Source organism: Panthera tigris, chromosome D4 (assembly GCF_018350195.1).
Source record: "Panthera tigris isolate Pti1 chromosome D4, P.tigris_Pti1_mat1.1, whole genome shotgun sequence".
Classification (NCBI taxonomy): domain Eukaryota; kingdom Metazoa; phylum Chordata; class Mammalia; order Carnivora; family Felidae; genus Panthera; species Panthera tigris.
The window spans coordinates 8,568,672-8,589,924 of record NC_056672.1 but is presented as its reverse complement, the minus strand read 5'-3'; the positions used below and the strand labels follow the sequence as shown (position 1 = coordinate 8,589,924).

At 46.8% G+C, this 21,253-nt stretch overlaps 1 protein-coding gene across 1 annotated transcript; it reads left to right on the top strand.

Moving 5' to 3' along the window:
• The first annotated feature begins 5,897 nt into the window (after positions 1-5,897).
• On the top strand, positions 5,898-18,633 carry KCNV2 (potassium voltage-gated channel modifier subfamily V member 2). The gene is made up of 2 exons (XM_042964495.1): positions 5,898-7,316; positions 17,797-18,633. Exons 1-2 carry the CDS (start codon positions 5,916-5,918, stop codon positions 18,076-18,078), a joined length of 1,683 nt encoding a protein of 560 aa, XP_042820429.1. The 5' UTR covers positions 5,898-5,915; the 3' UTR covers positions 18,079-18,633.
• The last annotated feature ends 2,620 nt before the right edge of the window (positions 18,634-21,253 follow it).

Genomic DNA, 21,253 nt, shown 5'->3' with positions numbered 1-21,253 from the left:
TGCTGAGGGCTCTGCTAGGCCAAATGAAGCTGTTGGGGCAGAACAGGTAGGGGGAGGGGGCTGAATGCTGCCGGAGGCTGGGAGGCCGGGAGGCCATCCTAGAGGACAGGCTAGAAGGGTTAGCCTTCCACCTACCCAAGGCAAACAGGAGTTGGCCGGAGGAAAAGAAAACAGGCTGGAGTGGAGAAAGGCTGTCCTCAGAAGAACAAACGTCAGGACCAGCAGCACATGGGAAGCCTCCATATTGAAAGAGAATGGTGTAAAAAAAAAAATCTAGCCAAACGGTCTCAAAGAATTACTCAGAATACAAAAAACAAAAACAAAAACAAAACCCTTAAGAACAACAACAACAAAAAGCTCTCAAACCTATTTTTATCGTTACTTATAATAGTAGAATACTAAAACATATTTATTTCCATAAGAGAGATTTGGTTTAGTTACAGATGACACAGCCAAAATACAGAGCATTTTGTAGCCTTTAAAATAATGCTTACAAAGGCTTTTTTTTTTTTTTCATCAAAAATGCTTCTGGGGCACCTGTCTGGCTCAGCTGGTGAAGCATCTGACTTCGGCTCTGGTCATGATCTCAGCCCCGCGTCTGGGTTTGTGCTAACACCTCAGAGCCTGGAGCCTGCTTCGGATTCTGTCTCCCTCGCTCCTGCCCCTCCCCCGCTCGTCTGCTGTCTCTCTGTCTCTCAAATATAAATAAAACATTTTAAAAATTGCTTAAAATTGCTCCTGTGAAAATGCTGAATGAAGACAGTAGGATATATAATTTTATGTTCAATATGACCACGACTAGGTTAAATAGATATATCCGTGTGTGTGTGTGTGTGTGTGTGTGTGTGTGTGTGACTGAATGGAAAGACACAGGTTAAAATATTAACAGTAATTGTCTTTGGTTGATGACACTGTAGGTGGTGTTTATGTATATGCTATTTTGCAACCTGTTGGTTAGCCTGGTTAGTCCGGAACAAAACCCAGCTCTACCATTTACTTGCTGTGCACTCACAAGTTAGTCATTTAACTTCCCTGTTTCCTTACCTATAAAACAGGAATAGCACAACAGGTTGTTGTAAGCATTACTACAGTTCAGAATCTAGGCATGCTATTATTGTTGTACTGGTGATTAGTGCTTTACTCGATTTTTAAAATTTTTCTCTAATGCACTTCTAAAACTTCCTAATGGGAAAATGTTTAAGTCTCTCTTCATTAAAGTAAGTGCCTCACATTCTATGTTAGTGATGTGTGTTACCTTAAATGGAAACACCGAAAAGGAGCAGCTAACCTACCTTGAGGAAAGAGAGAGAGGTGTCAGAGAAGGACTGCTCCAAGAGGAGGGTGATGTCTGAGCTCACTTCTGAAGGGCAAGGATTGTAGGAGAAGAAAGGCAGAAGGGAATTCAGAGCAAATGAATCCTCGAGGAAAGAGTTGGAATATGAGTCATTTCAAGGCAGAAGCCAGCCTGAAGATCATACAGGTTTCCCTCTGCCCTGCAGCTTCTTGAACACATTCAAGGAGGAGGAACTCATCACTTTAGGAACACATGTGTTCTTTTTTTGGACAGTTCTCTTTGGTAGAAAGCATTTCCAGGTATGGTGACCGTCCCCCTTGCAAAGGTAAAATCCAAGGGTGAAGTCCAAGCGACACGCCCACACCGAGAGACACATTTGAGGGGTAAGAGACCATTCCAGGGGGCCCAACAAGGGTATCCACCTCCGTCCACGACATGGTTATGTTGTGTTTAGCTTTGAGAGGTCCTACAAACATGACCACCTCTCCTGCTTTTCAGTACTAAAGCCACGACGATGTTGAGAGCTTAGGTAAGAAGCGGTCGATGACCACAATGGAAAGAGAGGAAATGAGAACTATGAAAACAGTGGTAATTTTTTCTAGTAGTACGATCGATTTGGAAGAGAAAAGGTACTTGTTGACAGAACGGAGCACAATATAAAAAAGAGATAAAACCGGAAAGCAGTTCGTGGTGCGAATGGAGAGACAACACTAATACTCTATGTCAGAAAGGGGTGCCTGGGAGGCTCGGGCGTTTAAGTGTCTGACTTCGGCTCAGGTCATGAGCTCAGAGTTCCTGAGTTTGAGCCCCATGGTGGGCTTTGTGCTGACAGCTCAGAGCCTGGATCCTGCTTTGGATTCTGTGTCTCCCTCTCTCTCTGCCCCTCCCCCACAAGTGCTTTGTCTCTCAAAAATAAACACTAAAAAAATTTAACTTAAAAAAATATATCGTATGCTAGTAAGAGAACACTAGAAGTGCATTTATGAACTTAAAGGCTAGGACTGCTTAGGTGTTATCTTAAGCTTGTAGATTTGAGGCTTATTGAAAGGTTAACAGCGACAGCAGGTGCGGACCCTGTAGAAACTGCTACCTGGCCCAACAACCATAAGGCATAATCAAAACTGAACTACATGACGAAGATAGCATTATACACCAGTGAGGAAAAGAGAAATCATTCAGTTAATGTGTTGGGACATGTGGATAAAATCTGGAAAACAGAGTTGGGTCCGTATCTCACTCTTTACATCAAAATTAATTCTTGACGGATCAAATCCTTAATTGTGAGAAGTAAAACCCTAAGAAGAAAATTCTTAGAAATTACAGAGTGGCAAAGACTTTCCTAATAGGACACAACACTGAGAAGTCTTCAAATAAACAATTTACACGGGGGAAAAAAACCCACCGAAGGATAAAATTGCAAACCATAAAGCCCCCACCAAAGGGTTTATTCTCAGAATGTAGAAAGCTCTCCCGCAAATCAGTAAGAAACACAGCAAAAAAATATGGCTAATGACATGAAGAGGTGCCAAACTGCATTCACAGTAAGAGAAATACAAATTAAAATTATCCCACGTGTCAGGGGTGCTTGGGTGGCTCAGTCGGTTAAGCAGCCGACTTTGACGCAAGTCACGATTAGGTTCGTGGGTTCCAGCCCCATGCTGGGCTCCCTGCTATCAGTGCAGACGTTCCTTTGGATCCTCTCACCCCCTCTCTTTCTGTCCCTCCCCGGCTCTGTATCTCAAAAATAAACAAACATTTACAAATTAAAAAAAAATGATCCCACATGTCATTTTTCACCTATAAAATGGGCAGAGCTGAAGAAGTGTGATGATGAGTTTTAAATTAGTAATATTGTTAGCAGGGACATTGGCATCATTGATCAGAATTGCAAACGTGGGGTCTTGGACCTGCCAATTCCACCTCTAACAAGGTATCCTTTATGTGTCTTTTTAAAACCTGATTATGAAAAAATTCAAACACATACAAAAGGAGAGCAGTATAACGAAACTCTATATTCCCATCACTCAGCAGTTACTGACTCACAGCCAGTTTTTTGTTAAGTTTTGAGAGTGCGAGCAAGCACATACACATGTAGGGGAGGGGGAGAGAGGGGGAGAGAGGGGGAGAGAGGGGGGAGAGAGGGGGAGAGAGGGGGAGAGAGGGGGAGAGAGGGGGAGAGGGGGGGAGAGGGGGGGAGAGAGAGAGGGGGAGAGGGGGGGGGGAGAGAGAGAGAGAGAGAGAGAGAGAGAGAGAGAGAGAGAGAGAGAGAGAATGAATCCCAAGCAGGCTCTCTGCTGTCAGTGCAAAGCCCCATGTGGGGCTCGAACTCACTAACCCATGAGATCATGACCAGAACTGAAATCAAGAGTTGGACACTTAACCAACTAAACCACCCAGGTGCCCCGACTCAACGCAATGCCCACCCACTTTCTCTCTCCTATATTATCTTGAAGCAAATCTCAGGTATCCAATCACTCCATCCATACATGCCTCAGTATGTTTGTATAAAAGATACACAGCCTTTCGCTTCTACATGACAAGACCATTATCATAAAAGCATTCCTTATTCTTTTTTTTAATGTTTATTTATTTTTGAGACAGAGCACCACCAGGGGAGGGACAGACACAGAGGGAGATACAGAATCTGAAGCAGGCTCTAGGCTCTGAGCTGCCAGGAGGGAGCCTAATGCAAGGCTCGAACTTACCAGCAGTGAGATCATGCCCTCAGCCAAAGTCAGACACTCAACTGACTGAGCCACACAGGTGCACCCGCATAAAGCATTCTAACAGTTCCTAAATATCATCAAATCAAATTTCCAGTGGTCTCAAAAATGTTTTAAGCTTTTTGTTTGAATCAGAATTCCAAATAAGGCCCACACATTCCTATTGGACAGAATATTATTTTAAATAACCCTGATCGTTCCATGTATGTGTAAGATGATGTCATTTTCAATCTTTCCCCAAGGAATCTGTCCAATTTGTTCTGCCCCCGTCTGATCAGATTTCTTTGTGATCCTTCCTACACATTGTAAACACATATAAAGTAACGCCCATGACAGGGTTATTTGCTGCGCCATTGTTCATAAGAGCAAATATATAAAACCATCTGAATGTTTATCACTGTCAGACTATTTTCAAAATTAGGCAGACATCTATGTTCACACATAAAAACACCTCTGAGACACATGGTTAATTGGAAAAAGCAATGTGTAGAGAGTACTATGATTTGTGTTGATAATATAGAGATTTTCAGATGCCAGATGGAGATAGGATTTAGCTTGTATTTGTTTAGAATAGTTCTGAAAGAACAACCAAAAAGTATTCTGGATGAGTAACAGTGGTTGCTTCTTCAGTGGCACATGTGGTAACTGGAAGTTTGGTTTGGGAAAGAGAAACTGTCCACTGTAATGCACCTTCGTATCTTTTGAATTTATTTTTGTAGGTACGCTTCATACCCAGTGTGGAGCCCCCCAGGGAGCTTGAGCTCAGAACCCTGAGATCAACAACCAAGCTGAGATCAAGAGATGCTCAACTGACTGAGCCACCCAGGTACCCTGTGCCTTTTGAATTTTTTTTTTAAACCATAACCATGAGCTAGTCAACATAAATTGAATTTAAAAACAAATTCCCTGCTCAAAACCAGTCTCTTCCTTTTCTCTGCCACCCACTCTTTAGCTGGGCTCGCCTGTTTCCATCACCTACAAAACCATGAGCAACTGTGTCTCCATCGGGTTTCCATCCCCAGCCGTTAGCACGTTACTTGATCCATGGAAAGAAACCTAAAAAAAAATTTTAACTGAGGTTTGGGAAAACGATCAAGACCTTTTCCTCGGAATAAAGTCTGGCCACCTTTACATATGGCCTAACACAGCAGCTAAGCAGGACTGCAAGAACATGTACCCACCAGTCCTGGATTCTTTCTGGAAATATGTTCTTACCATTCAAGAGAAGGAAGGGAAAGAGACAGGCAGAGAAACAGGCCAATGGAAATCCAGTAGGGCAAGGCTGCTAGGCAGAACCCATTGGGAAACACGACTGTGATCGTGTGACAGAAAGAGCCTGGGAAACATTCGAGGTCTTAGGTGATCTAAACAAGGGGCTACGCGGAGTAGAAGACAGACTTGTGACCAACTCGCTTTGAGCATTCTGCTGCCGTCTCTTTCCTTGATCACAGGGGCTCCAATTCCATCAGTTAGACCAAAACACAGCCATCCGTGCAACTACAGCTAATTCACGGATTCCCCCGGGGTCCAAACTCGCTGAGCACTTCCTGAGGGCGGGCCTGAGGATTGGCGACATTTTTATTGGCAATAACCTCTGCCGCCTTCTGATTATCTACAGATTTAAGACCACGTAGTCAACCCCTACGTCAGGCAGGGCAGGGAGAGGGGGGAGGAAAGTGGCTAAGAGGCTCTAAATCCCTCCTAACACTTGCTGCTTCCCTATCAGCAAGATTAGAGCAGCAGTCATCAGCCATCTGCCTGCGTCTGGTGAGTTCCCCCAGGGCTGGGCTGGGCACGTTGGTCGTCTGGTGCAGGCCCCTCTCAGACAGAGCAGGGGTTGGGATCCATCCTCCCGGTGGCAGTCCCCAGGCAGAGCAGGGGGTGCACCTGCCGCAGCCATGCTGAAGCAGAGCGAGAGGCGGCGGTCGTGGGGCTACAGGCCCTGGAATACTACAGAGAGCGGGGACGCGCCCCAGGCCGGGAGCAGCCAGCACCGCAGGAGCGTCTGCTCGGTGGGGGCCCGCTCCGGCTCCCTGGCCAGCATCCCGCCGTGGACCGAGGGCAACTATAACTACTACATCGAGGAGGACGACGATGGGGGGGAGGAGGACGAGCTGAAGGACGACCCAGGCGAGGAGGACGGACGGCCTGAGGCCGCCCCCGGCGCGCAGCCCGACGGCCGCGCCGCCCCTCCCGCCGCGTCGTCCACCCTGAACGTGAACGTGGGCGGCCAGAGCTACCGGCTGGACTGCTGCGAGCTGGCCTGCTACCCCAAGACGCGCCTGGGCCGCCTGGCCACGTCCACCAGCCGCAGCCGCCAGCTCGGCCTGTGCGACGACTACGAGGAGCAGACGGACGAGTACTTCTTCGACCGCGACCCGGCCGTCTTCCAGCTCGTCTACAACTTCTACGCGTCGGGCGTGCTGCTGGTGCGCGACGAGCTGTGCCCGCGCTGCTTCCTGGAGGAGCTGGGCTACTGGGGCGTGCGGCTCAAGTACACGCCGCGCTGCTGCCGCATCTGCTTCGAGGAGCGGCGCGACGAGCTCAGCGACCAGCTCAAGATCCAGCGCGAGCTGCGCGCGCAGGCGCAGGCCGAGGAGGCCGAGGAGCTCTTCCGCGACATGCGCTTCTACGGGCCGCAGCGCCGCCGCCTCTGGAACCTTCTGGAGAAGCCCTTCTCGTCCGTGGCCGCCAAGGCCATCGGGGTGGCCTCCAGCCTCTTCGTGCTCGTGTCCGTCGTGGCGCTGGCGCTCAACACCGTGGAGGAGATGCAGCACCGGGCGGCGCAGGGCGCGGGCGGCGGCGACCCGCGGCCCATCCTGGAGCACGTGGAGATGCTGTGCATCGCCTTCTTCACGCTCGAGTTCCTGCTGCGCCTCGCCTCCACGCCCGACCTGCGGCGCTTCGCGCGCAGCGCCCTCAACCTGGTGGACCTGGTGGCCATCCTGCCGCTCTACCTGCAGCTGCTGCTCGAGTGCCTCACGGGCGAGGACCAGGCGCGCAGCAAGGGCGCGCCGCGGGAGCACGAGCTGGAGACGGTGGGCCGCGTGGGCAAGGTGGGCCAGGTGCTGCGCGTCATGCGCCTGATGCGCGTCCTGCGCATCCTCAAGCTGGCCCGCCACTCCACGGGCCTGCGCGCCTTCGGCTTCACGCTGCGCCAGTGCTACCAGCAGGTGGGCTGCCTCATGCTTTTCATCACCATGGGCATCTTCACCTTCTCGGCGGCCGTCTACTCCGTGGAGCACGACGTGCCCAACACCAACTTCACCAGCATCCCGCACGCCTGGTGGTGGGCCGCGGTGAGTAGCGGGCCCCCGCCCCCCTCCCGGGTCATCAGCCGCCTGCCTGCCTTCAGCCTCGTGCCCTGACCTGTCCCCTGCCTTGCTTAAGGGCCGCTGCTCCCCTCCCCACCCCCATCCGTGCCTTCGCCGCCTCCAACTAACGAAAACCGGGGTGGCTGTCGCGGAGTTGGAAAGGCACGGTCTTTGAGTAAGTCACGGAATTTGACTTTCGTCCCGGGCACCTCCAAATCTAGGTTTCATCTTGAGTCCCTGGACAGGCTGATTTTACGAAGGTTTCCTTGTTGCCCCCCTAAGGGGGACCATTCGTCATCGTCATTCTTGTTACTCGCCACTTACAGAACACCTGTGGTCCTAAGCGGTTTGCAAAGTTTATCTTATTTCAGTATTGCAACCCTGTCAAGTGGCTACGATCGCTGGGTTTTTTGTTTGTTTAAGAGGACATGTTGGAAGTGGCTTCAGATTTGAAGCAAAAAGCAAACTGTACGTTTATGCCAGGGAAAGGGGAGACCCAGCCGGCCAGCGTCCACCCTAACTAACTGAAATCCCTCTGGTTTTGGCCCAATCAGAATGTGGAAAGAAGCACCTACAACTGAAATTTGCTCCAGTAGCACTCAAGTTCCCTTAGGATCTAGCATTCTTGCCCCACTCTACAGCTAGAGGAACTGAGAGGGTTTGGGTGTAGACGTACAGCTGAACTAGCAGAGTGAGGACTGAAACCCACGCCCCTCCCACAATAAACCCATTCCTTTCCTGCACCCAGCATTCTCCCTTTCAACCGTTACATCTGCCCCAGGCCTGGCCTAATTAGTAGTCTTTTATTTTGGCTGTTTCCTTTAGTATTTGCCTTTTGGTAGTCTCTTAGGCCATTTACTCAAGTATCTGTATTTCTGGTGTGCTAGGCTAAATCCCCAGAAAATCCCTAAATCACTGGAAATGCTGATTGACAAGTTGACATTTGTACAGAGAGGGAAGAACTGGGTGTGTGATTTCCTTTTTTTTTTAAGAGTAGGTGGTTTGTAATGCCCTTAAAAACATTAGGCAAATGTCACCAGGTTTTTCCATGTGAGGAACTAGGTATTTTCAACACTAATATTGGGTATGGTAGAACCCACAGTCTGGGGCGGATTTCTGAGATGAACCAGCCCAGGGCTGCTAGTATTGTAGTTCAGCAAGATGGGAGATTTGAATCCTAGTCCCCGATCTGCTAGTAATAAACTGTGTCCCTAAGTAATTATGAAACCTCACTCCCTTACTCTCCATCCTCAGTTTTCTGGTCTCTAAAATGGGGTGGCTACCGAGCTTTACAACTCAGTGAGTCTTCTGTCACTGAAAAACAGAGCACTCACATGTCCAACAGGATTTGGGGGGCTTCTTTTGTAACAGGGATGGCGTGAGGCTTTTCCCCATGAGCTAGCCCAGTGCCACACCTGTGATGACATTCCAAGTGACAAAAGGTCGTCGCCATAGATAAACCATGTGTACAGATAGAGCTGATGGAGGATGATTGGTCCCCAGTAAATGACATTTACTTTGGAGCTGAGAAAAGCAGGAAGAGGAAAGGGCAAATCCACATGCTAATGATATGCTACTAAGTCTGAGAGTCTAGGTCTCCATCCATCCAAGTATCTTAGAAGACTCCCATATATACAGGCGAGGCCTGGGGGACGCTTTGATACTTTACCTTTAACCCACAAAACTTTTTAGGACTTTGTATATTAATCTAAAAACTCATAAAAATTCAATTGCTTATGATTTCTCTTTCTAAAAAATTCCCCGGAGTGCATGCCTATTGATTGCATCTAATTTCTTGATCTGTTTAATGTACAATGACACTCAAACCCTTCAAATTATCCCTTTTATGTTAACTCAAATTATGTTAGTCAAAATTAGTGTTTTCCCTTAATTTTACAGTAAAAATTGAATCATCATTTGGTTTTTATCTGTAACACATTTTACCAATTATTGCTTTGGCCAATGTGAGTTTTATTTGTGGCCATTATCTCCATCCGGCACTGTTTTCACAGGCCAAAATTTGCACATTTTCCCAATGGCCTTTGTGCATTTCTTCTCTGAGAATTTGGTAGACTAGTAAAAATCCTTATGACTAATGCATTTGTTTGCACACTAACCTATGAAAACATTAAGAACAATCCCCCTTGAACATTTAAAGACTGCTCTGTGCCCCCGGACAATACAGATCAAGCAGATGCTTCGCTATACTTCTGGTGACATTCTGTATCGTGTATCAAGGGCCCATATTCTCCGTAGAGCAAAGAGAAAAGAATGCTGTCAAAATTATGTAGACAAAACCTCTCGTTTCCTGATGTAAATGCCCAGTAGAGAGAGAGGCAACATGTAGATGAATTCTTTGTGAGATTCACAATAGGAACTTCTTTCCCTCATGGAGTTTACATTCCAAAGGAGAAAGAGAATGTATCATTTCAGATACTGATGTGTCTTGCATAATAGGATAGAGAGAGACCTGGGGGGGGGGGGGGGGGGGGGGGGGGGGGGCGGCGTGCGCAGCAAAATCTACCTTTGATAGAGAAGCCCCACTGGAGAAAAATGACATTCAGCTGAAATTTGAACAATGAGAAGAAACCCGTCTCTATAGACATGACTCAACAGAGAAGAGAGTAAGAAATGGAATCCCCAAAGTAGCTCTGATTCAGTTGTCTCCAAGCCTCTTATTGATCATACATCTCATGATTTAAAATTTTTTCAGCACATGCCCATGATAAATGTGTATTCCAGCTATGCCCAAATTAGGTTATTTATTGATGCACAAATTAGGTTACTCATGGCTATAATAATGATGCATCACAAACTACCCAAAACTTAATGGTCTCAAATGTCAGACATCTATTTGGCTAGGAGTTTGCCTGTCAGCAATTTAGGCTGGATTCAACTAGAAGGTTTTTCTCATTTGGGCTGGTGCCAGTCACTCATAGGTCTTATCATCAACTGGCTGACAGCTGAGATCAAAGAGGAGAGGAGACCATATCTCCTCGATCCTCCAGCAGCCATGGACTCATGGCCATGGCCCTGTGCAAGAGGGAGAATGTAGACTCAATCATGTGAGCACTGTCCTTTGCTCAACCCACTGGTCAAGGCCAGTCACAAAGCCAAACTCAGAGTCCAAGAGCAGACCAGGTTAGCCCACCCAGTGTAGGGAAGCATTGATAAGTTCTGTGGCCAAGAGCTTAGACACAGGAAGCTATGAAGAATTAGGCCCACTGAATGGACATTTTTCCAAAGGAGACATCCAGATGGCCAACAGACACATGAAAAAATGCTCAATATCACTTATCATCAGGGAAATGCAAATGAAAACCACCATGTGATATCACCTCACACCTGTTCAGAATGGCTAGAATCGAAAAGACAAGAAATAACAAGAGTTGGCAGAGAAGAAAAAAGCCTCGTGCACTGTTGGTAGGAATGTAAATTGGTACAGTCATTGTGGAAAACAGTATGGAGGTTACTAATGAAATATAGGAATATTGTATAACCCAGGAAATTCACTATCCAAAAAAAATGAAAACACTGGGGTGCCTGGGTGCTCAGTTAGTTGAGCATCCAACTTTGACTCAGGTCGTGATCTCATAGTTTGTGGGTTTGAACCCCCGTGTCAGGCTCTGTGCTGATAGCTCAGAGCCTGGAGCGTGCTTCAGATTCTGTGCCTCCCTCTCTCTTTCACCCTGTCCCCCACCCTTTCTCTCTCAAAAATAAACATTAAATTTTTTTTTTTAATTTTAGAGAAAGATAGCATGCTTGCATGCAATCGGGGAAGAAGAGAGAGAGAGAGAGAGAGAGAGAGAGAGAGAGAGAGAGAGAGAGAGAGAGAGAGAGAAAGAAAGAAAGAGAACGAACCTTAAGCAGCCTCCAAGCTCAGCATAGAGCCTGATGTGGGGCTCAATACCACAACCCTGGGATCATGACCTGAGCCGAAATCAAGAGTCAGACGCTCAACCAACTGAGGCTCCCAAGCGCCCCCAGGTTCTCCAAAAACACTAATTTGTGAAGATCTATGAACACCTTTGTTCATCACTGCATTATTTACAATAGCCAAATTACGGAAGCAGCACCAGTGTCCATCAATAGATGAATGGATAAAGAAGATGTGTGTGTCTACATACACATGCATACACACTCACACACAATGGGAATATTACTCATTCATAAAAACAACCAATGAGATCTTGCCATTTGCAACAACACCAACGGACTTAGAGGGCAATATGCTAAGGGAAATAAATCAGACGCAGACCACAAATGCCACCTGATTTCACTTATATGTGGGATCCTAAAAACTGAAACGAATGAACAAACAGAAAAAGCAGCAACAGATCCATCAATAGAACAAACTAATGGTTGCCAGAGGGCAGGGTGGTAGGGGAAGGGGTAAAATGGGTGAAAGGGAGTAGGAGACCCAGGTTTCCAGTTACGGAATCCTTAAATGACAAGGATGAAGGGCACAGCACAGGGAGGGACTGTCATCAGTAGTATTGTAATTGGGTTGTATGCTGACAGATGGTGAGCAGGGCATAACGTATAGACTTATCGAATTGCTGTGTTGTTTACCTGAAAGTAATGTAACATTATGCATCAGCTATACTGTAATTAAAAACAAATTAGGTCAGTAATACAATCATTCTCCTGTAGGAAGATTTTACTGCTCAGATATATTATTACACATTGGAAAATACGCACTCACACGTGGAAGATTTAAAGATGAAGAAAAACATAATTGAGATTTTCTTCCAGAATGCAGTGCTGTGTTCCACGTATATTCAACCACACTGGAGACAGATTCTCTAAGCCATTCATCCATGTGTTTTTAGTACTTTCAGACAGCCCCAGAATCTGACTTGCTGTTCATAATCTTCCCTCTCTCTATGCCAAGGATCCTACAACCTTCCTCTGTAATTCAACTCAAGGTTTTAAGAGGAATACAATAGTTTTCATGGTTGTGAATACTTCTACAGCTGCAAAACAAATCCCTCATGGCCATTCATGTCTGCAAATGCTCGTGCATTAGGATACAAGATAGTCCCCTCCCACTCGTCTGTCAAATGAAGATTATTTGTAAGCACTCGTGTAATAAGAAACATATGTAAAATGCTAACCCATAGCAAATCCACAAGAAATACAAGCTACCACATCTGTCTAGTTGATAGTCTTTATCATGTAGAAGCCATAACCTTTGCTTGCAGATTCTTTGGGGGGAAAATAGAAGTGATTCCCTCTCTACTGAAGAGAAGAGAAACCCCACGACATACATAGGGGTCAACTGTTCTCTCCCAGGAGAGCTTCCACATCTCAAGATAAAGGGATGCCCACCTTGAGCAGTTCCAGCCATGTCGGGGGCTCTCTGGGCTGCCTGGGTGTGGGAGATGCATGGCACACTCAGCAAGAACAGTCAGCTCTCTGATGAAGCGGTCATCATTGGTCTCCAATGTGGCCATGTTTTAAAGCAGAAGAGGGCACTGGACTGTTCAACAGGCCATTTCCTTCTGGGCTTCAAGAGTGAGTTAAAGCTAGAGATACCCAACAGGAAACCATGTCATGAACTCACTCCTTCATAAGCTAACAAAAACTCTTCAAAAAGAAAACGTATGTCTAGCTGAGGGAACAGATAATGGTGCCACAGAGACCTTGCTCCTATCTTTGTTTTCCCAAAGTACACTATCATTTCCTTGCAAATAGGTGGCCCTTACAAGGTCACTGAGATTTCCTTTTTTTTTTTTTTTCTTACGGAGTGATGGCTGGCTTTTAAGAAGACCCCTTTGGAAGGTGCATCAGTCAAGTTACAATCAGGAAAACCAAGAAACCAAGAAAAGTAGATATTTTAAACAGAGGCAATTTGATACAGGGTTATAGATACACAGGTGTTTAGAAGTCTGGAAGAGCAACACGGGCAAACAAAGATAACCCAAAAAGTGGTTACTCCATCAACTAGCTGTCAGCCCTAGGACTGGGGGGCCAAATAGAAGGAACCGGAAGTACAGAGAAGGAGCTACTGAGGAACTCCTAGGATGACACCATGAGGTTTGTGTCCCATGTGCTAAAAGATGCATGAGCTACATCTGTCTGCTGTATTGAAGGATGAGGACAAAAACCAGAAGCAGGAGCGGAGACCCTTACTTACCTCCTCATCCGCCTCCAGTGTGCCAACAGCCTCTCACTAGCAGAGCACAACCAGAAAACAGCGAGCAAGGGAGTCTGGGAAATGCAGTTTGTGGACTCCCAAGCAGCAAGACTACAGGAAAGAGTACAGAGGGGTGTCGCGCTTGGGACTGAGAGACGGTGGGTACACGTCTGGCACAGGCAGCAGTAAAAGGAGGCGGCGGCGTTGTAGCTGCTTCAGAAATGGCACAGGAGGGGCCATAGTCACTGGGGCCAAGGCTGTGAGGCACTTTTAGGACTTCTGCTCCTGTAGACTCCTGACTCTGGGGTGACCCCCTCCTTAGAAGGTCTTTGACTTAGGATCCTCCTGAGGGCCAATAGGACTTGAGTGGGACACGATGGAGTTGTAGAGGGCAAAGTAGCAAGTAAACAGAAGATGTGGAGGACGCCAGCATCACTGTGTACCTTTCTATCGCAACATGCATAGATCCCACATTTGCCTTAGCTTTTTGCATACTTCCTCCTTACTGTGCAATTGACATACATGTCAGGACCTCAGTGGACAGATGAGGCTGGCTGTTCTCTCCAAGGTCCTCTCCTCACCCATGACCTCATTCTAACAATGCTTCCACCCATCAAAACATTCTTTGAATTCCACGGAGCCATTATCTCCGGAGACTGAGACATGTCCGTTTACTTCTTTGTAATGGTGCCAGCTCTTCACCTTTGGTATTTTAAAAGAGTTGAGACCCCTGAGTCTAAGATTGGCACCTAGCGTTAACCCTCCAGGTGGCTAAGACCACTTATTTCAAGGTCGTGCCACTGAATCCTCTGTGCAGATTATAATCCAAAGAGGAATTCCTAAGGTATTTGTGGCAACAGCAGCATGGATAGGCTTCGTATGGCCTTTGAACTAAATCCTTTCAAGGACAACAAGCATTGAGGTATGTACTATTTTTAGCCAGGAACCATTAGTCCTTACTACCTCAGATTGCCTGGGAACGCTGAAAGGGGTGCTCATTATTTTGAAAAATCAGTTATGTTTCCTGGGATCATAATTCCTAGATGGATGGATTACCAGGTGCCGAGATTTCATCTATGCCTCCTTCGTTATGAAGGAAACAAACATTCCTTGTTGGAGGAGAAATTCCCATGTAGCTGTTCTAAAGTTTCAGAGAAAAACTGGATGCTTGTCTTCCTTGTCGTGTTTAGGAGGCCAGTATTTGCTGATTAATAGGGGGCATTTCTGGAGGAAGGTCACGTTCTGGCTTTTGGGACCCAAAGGCTAGGGAAAATATGTAAGCCTTCCACTGCTAAGTTTCCAGTTTACAGAGGGCTGAGCCAGCCAATGTTTTCAGGAATCTCAGATGGATTGCAGGAATGTCGGTCACATTTCCAAACCCAACTCATGCTAATGTGAGAACTCACTGTGAGATGTTATGTATCAGTCTAGGGCCTTCAATTTTTAATATTCATTCAGGGAGAAACGGGTTTGGTCTGAGGAACAGGGAGACAAGTCCCCCAAAGCCAAGGAATTCTGCATTCCTCTTGGAGCCAAGGAGCACAAACCAGGTCACTGGTTGAGTCGAAGTATCCACAAAACAGACAATATAAAGATACGCTATCCATTTTGAACAAATTCTTCGGGACCATACAGAGCCTCCTAGCAGAAGATATCTTTTCTCTAAACATAGAGATCCAAGATATACAAAAATATTTTTACCATATTCACATCAAATATTTAATCTTCCTTAAGCCAATTCTCTTTGCTTTTGACTCTTCACTCAAAGTTCAGCCAAAACAAAAAACTGAAGTTGAGGTTGGGAGTGCAAGAAAGCCAGGGTAGGGATTGATCAGAAGTTTAAAATAGGTGCCTGGGTGGCTCAGTCAGGCATCCAACTCTCGATCTCGGCTCAGGTCTTGATCTTAGGGTTCATGAGTTTGAGCCCTGCATTGGGCTCCATACTGACAGCACACAGCCTGCTTGGGATTCTCTCTCACCCTCTTTCTCTACCCCTCCCCTGCTCACACACGCTCTCAAACTTTAAAAATATATAAATGAAAAAAAAAAATAGGCACTTTGTCTCAATTATCTTCCTCGGTATGCTCCTAGCCCTTTGCCCCCTGTCTTGCACCCTTGAGGAACCAGTTCACCTCAAAGCCTGTGCTCTCACCTTTCAAGGATGCTTCCTGTCCTGAGCTACCCCTTAGTGTCACTCAGCCCTGCCCCCAGACTCCCTGTCAGCCTCCTCCAGGGCAAGTAGACTGAGTGACTCAACAGTCTTACAGAGGTAGGAGCGCTGCGGTTAATGACATATGAAAGCCAGGGTTCAGTTCATGTATCTGGACAGAGACCTGACTCAGATTCTTTTCCTTAGGGCGTGGCCAGTGACCGGACACACACATGTAGACACACGCACACACGCACCCACACACACTTCGAGATTCACCCACGCTCTCACTCTACCACTGCCTCTCATCACCCTTTGCTGCACAAAGCTGACAAAGGAGATTCTCTCCTGGAGCCAGAGTGCCCTCCACCCTTTGTCCCCCCCGCCTTAGGCAGGTGTCAAGCAGGAGCCCGTTTCCACAGCCCATTGGTCTACACTCCGCTGGGAGGTGGATTCAGAGCCACATAGCCTCATGCTGTCTCTATTTCCTTAAGGTGACCCACACCAGCCTGCCTCTCTTAGATGCTTGCTTGCATTCCACCCCCATGGGAAGGGGAGGCCCACCCTCAGCAGGTATCCCACTGGAGATAGAGCAGTGAGAGGTTGTCTATCACCTACCCCAGAGAGGAAGTCAAGCTTTCACTTTGTATGGTCTGGAGGATGCTGTAGCTATCATTAATGCCACCAGATTTTCCCAGCTGGCCCACTTCTTCATTCCCTTCTAACTAATCAGTCACACTTGTCCTAAGTTCAGGCCAACCCTTACATCATCAAAACAAAAATGCTTACATTTCTAAGCTAAACACTGTGCAAGCATGGGTCCATGGGCTGACTATGTCTTACTACCGTCTGCTAGAAAATCATGGCAACACCACAAATTGATGAAGCAAACAGTGCCCCCTGCAGTTGTGCAATGCACAGTTTTTTTGCAAGGACTCAACAGCCCTGCCTAAAAGGCTTCTAGTAATTTAGCCATCAGTCTGGGGACCAGAAAGAGACTCAGTACATGAGGCTTAAAACACAGGCCCCCAAGAGATTTTCCCAGGTTTTCTCTGGCTACACTGACTGATAACTAGTCCCACGGGTATCTGCATTTTAAAACAGAAGCTTGTTAACCTAAATAAATCTCTAATTAGTGGAATTTAAAGCAGTGTGCAAGAGTGATGGGAAAGATTTCATGCAGGGTGAATATATTTTTGGTCTGTGATGTCTTACAAAAGCCCTTTTGCAAAATAATGAGAGTGTTTCTCCAGACATTTGCAATTAAAGCACCTTCATCTATAATATCTCATTTGAACGACATAATAACTCTGAGAAGTATTATAATTGTCTCCAGAGAAGGTTGGCGAATGCCTTTTGTGTGCCTGACACTGTGTTAAGTGCTCTGTATTCCTCTTCTTTAGTCTTCAGGAGAATCCTCAGTGTTAGGGATTATCCTATTTTATTTTTTTTTAGTATTAGTTTTTGAGAGAGCGCAAGCAGGGTAGAGGCAGAAAGAGACCAATACAGAGGATCCTATGCAGGCTCTACACTGGTAGCAGCGAGCCCGATGTGGGGCTCGAACTCAGGAACCGCAAGATGATGACTTGAGCTGAAGTCCGACACTCAACCAACCGAGCCATCCAGGTGTCTCTATCTTCCTGTTTTAGATGAAGAAACCAAGGCTTAGAGACTGAATGTTTTACCCACGGGTACTCCGTGGGAAAGGGTCAAAGTTAGGACTTGGACTCACGTCTGACAGACTCTAAGCCTGAGCTCTTCCCGAACTGCCTATCACGTAGGCAAACCCAGGGCCCCCAGTCCCCAAGTTGGCCCCTCTGAGGGGAGGCAGAGACCAACATTTATTGAGCCCATGCTACACCAGGAACTTTACACAAGGTATCTTACATGCTCTTTACAACCCTATAAAGCAGCTGTGATCTCCTCTATATTGTGTATAAGAATATTTATAGTAGCCAGAATTTAAGCCCAAGACTTCCAGCTCCACAGGTGGTCTTCTTTCCATGATTCAGGTCCTACAGGCAGACCTACTGGTACCTCCTAAAGCTGGCTCTGCAGGAGCTGTTACATGACCCACATGTACCTTCAGGGAGACCGAGGACATTTTCCTGCCCCGTTCTCTGTCTTCTCCTCCATCACAGTGCTAACCATTCTCTCCCACTTTCCTTCCTATACAGGTGAGCATCTCCACTGTGGGCTATGGAGACATGTACCCAGAGACCATCCTGGGCAGGTTTTTTGCCTTCCTCTGCATTGCATTTGGGATTATCCTCAATGGGATGCCAATTTCCATCCTCTACAACAAATTCTCTGATTACTACAGTAAGCTCAAAGCCTATGAGTACACTGCCATGAGAAGGGAAAGAGGAAAAGTAGAGTTCCTGCAGAGAGCCAAAAAGAAGATGGCAGAGTGTCTAGCTCGAACCCACCCACAGCCCACCCCAAGGCAAGAGAGTTGATGTTTCCTAGGATGCGTGGCTGGTAGACCCTATGAACCTCAAGGCTTCAATTCTCCTTCTTTATATTGTCAGAGTTGGCAGTGCAAGGACATGTTTAACAGCCATACACGAAAGGCATCCAGTTCAGAGTTCTGGCTCTAGAAGTATTCATTTTGGCCCCAAGTGGGACCCTGTCATTTTTTTTTTCTTTCACTGTGGTGTAGGAACCATGACCACCCCCCTCCAGTGACATCGGTCCTCAACACTCCTAGACAGGAGCACCATCTTAGGTTTCTCTTGCAAATTCTCATGGTGTCTCAATAAATATTTTTGGATTTGAGTTGATGTGAGAAGAGTTTCCTTGAAGAAAAGAAATCCTTCATTTTCTAGTCAGAGAGAATGTTGCAGCCATGAACTAGGTAAGCTTTGGAGTTAGACCAACGTCAGTCACAAGCCCTGAACTACTGGCTGTGGGGTTTAGGGCCATAGCTTTAAATATCTGAGCCTCAAAATATCTGAGCCTCAGTTTCATCAACTAAAATATAGGTAGTAAGACCTACCTTGTAATTATCAGCATGGGGGTTGGAAATAATAAATGCTCAATAAATGGTAGCTGTTAAATTGTTTGCATGAGTGTTCTTAAATATATTCTCTAGACTGGTGGTTCTCAGCCCAGGGACATTTGTCACCCCAAGTCCCTTTTGCCCCTAGGACATTTGGCAAAGTCTGGACACACTTTTGACTGTCACCACTGTGAGGGAGTGTGAGAGTGGCTGCTGGCATCTCATAGGTAGAGGTTTGGGGATGCTGTTCCACATGCATAAGAGAGCCCCACAACAAAGCAGTATCTGATGCAAAAAGTCAGTAGAGCCAAAGCAGAGAAACCCTGGTCTAGACTGATCATGGGAGGCCCCAGACTTGCCCTTTGAAACATACTCAAATGTGCTAAAGGTCCTTCCTCTGTAGCTCTCCCCATGTGTCATCCCCTCAGGACCTCCTCCCCCTTACCTTTCTACACAAAATTCAAAAAAAATTTTGTAAAAACCCTGCCTTTTGGACAACTGTCCTCGACCGAGCACTGAAAGGGGAATTAAGTGAATGTGACCCTCCACGCTGGGTCTGTCCGTGGGTCAGGAAACCAATCCCCACTGGATGCTGGTCCTCCTGCCCTGCTCCCTGCCTTTCCTCCTAACTCCTTCCTCCCTCCACAGGACTCATGGAAACTGAATTCCTGAAAATGAAAGCCTTGTTTGAACTGAGCAAACAGAGATCTTCCCTGTAATGAGGGCTTGCCATACTGACCACTGAACTTATCTCAGGGCACGACTGGACCTCCATTTGTAGGGTAAAACCAAGAGTAATCGTTTTGTGCGTTCTTACAGTGACAGGCACCATGGGTCATCTTTCTTAATATATAATTTAATCCTTAATATATCCCTTAATAAGGTATTCTAGTTCTATTTTGTTTCAGAAGAAACAGAGGCTCAGAGAGGTTGAGTAATTATGCCAGGTTGACCCAGCCAATAAATGGTGGGACTGGATTTCAAGCCCAGGCCTGCCTGATTGCTAAGGCTCTTGCTCAGGGGCTACACTTGTGGATCTCAAGCTGTGTCAGCACCACCCGGAGGGCTTGTCAGACAACACTGCTGACCCCACCACTGAGTGTCTGATTCCGAGGTCTGGGGCAAGACATGCAATTTGCATTTGCATTTCTACCAAGTACCAGGTGATGCTGACAATGCTGGTCCAGGGACCATGTTTTGAGAACCTGGAGTCTAAATCACTTCACAGGGAGCTACGACTATGACTCCAGGGAGCAGCTGGCAAAACTCGACACAGGTCTTCCCCCCACCCCCCCCCCCCGCCCCCTTATTCCCAAGTGTCCTTAACATCATCATAAGTGATCTAGCAGCCGAAGGGTAGACGGAAACCCAACTATTCTAAGGTTGCAAGATAACACGCGGGATGTCCAGGTCGATTTGATTTCAGATAAACAGCAAAAATTTTTTACTGGAAATGTGTCCCCAGTATTGTATCCTATATACCCATCCTGAACAATTATCTATTGCTTACCTGCAATTCAAATCTAACCAGGCGCCTCCTATTTTCATTATCCAGCCAACACTATACTACTGCTTTTGAGACACAAAATTTCCTCCTATGGAGGGAAATTACTCCCAAGTCCTAAAGCCCCACCCAAAGAGCAGGGCACTCAGCCAGGGGGCACTTCGCCCCCCTCTTGCCAAATAAAATCGGGAGGAGTTTTGCACCTGGCTTCTTGCCAGAAACAATCATGAGAACAGAGTTCCAGCAGGCAGGAGGTTAGGCAGAGCTTAGGTAACCACCTGACATACCCAGAGCAGCAGCAAGCCCCTCGGGTCCACCTCCAGCCTTCCAGTGACTTCTGAGGTCTCTAGGGGACGGGTCTGTTGATGAAGTGTATCTGCTAGGCTGCTAAGGGCATAGGGAACAGGAAGAGCCCATGTCCATCACCCTCCCCTGGGATCGAGGCAGGAGAGATGCCCTGATGCAGACACGTGGGAAGAGGCGGGCATGGGCGGGCTTGGTGAGGAAGAGAAGCGGTTCCAGGTCCCTGGGAAGAGATCTGGTAAATGGCAATGTGCCATCCCTTCCCCATCACACTGGTCACATCTGCTCAGACAGCTGCGTTCTACCTTCCTAGAGACTGAGACTAACAGAACGAAGTTAAAACCAAAAACAACGAACTTTCCATGAGCCCCACTGGGTATCAGGCACAGAACCAACATTATTTCACTGAATCCCTTTAGAGCCTGATGATGTAGGTCTCAAGGTGGTCCCGTACAGAGGCTCAGCCACACTGAACTTGCATAGTCTTTGGATCTCGATTTGAACCCTGGCTCTGCCATTCACTAGGAGGTTGAATCAAAAATGGCTGAAGGTTGGCAATTTTGTATGATAGGCTAGTAGTTGTACGGTCAATTTCTCTGGACCTCAGTTTCTGCACCGTTAACGTGAAGATAATAATAGTGTCTTTGTCAGGGCTGTGTGGCAATTAAATGACAATGTATTATGAACCCTTAGCACACTGTTTTACACATGTCAAGGACTAAATAAACACAGGCTGTAATTATCACTCTCTTGCTGGCTGCACAAGAAAACTGTACAAGCCCAGACAGGGTCACCTGTTATCAAGGAGAGGATTCCACTGGTGAAG

Coding starts and splice junctions, on each gene's coding strand:
- KCNV2 (XM_042964495.1), top strand. CDS start 5,916: ATGCTGAAGCAGAGCGAGAGGCGGCGGTCGTGGGGCTACAGGCCCTGG. Junction 7,317..17,796: donor ACGCCTGGTGGTGGGCCGCG/GTGAGTAGCGGG, acceptor CTTCCTATACAG/GTGAGCATCTCCACTGTGGG.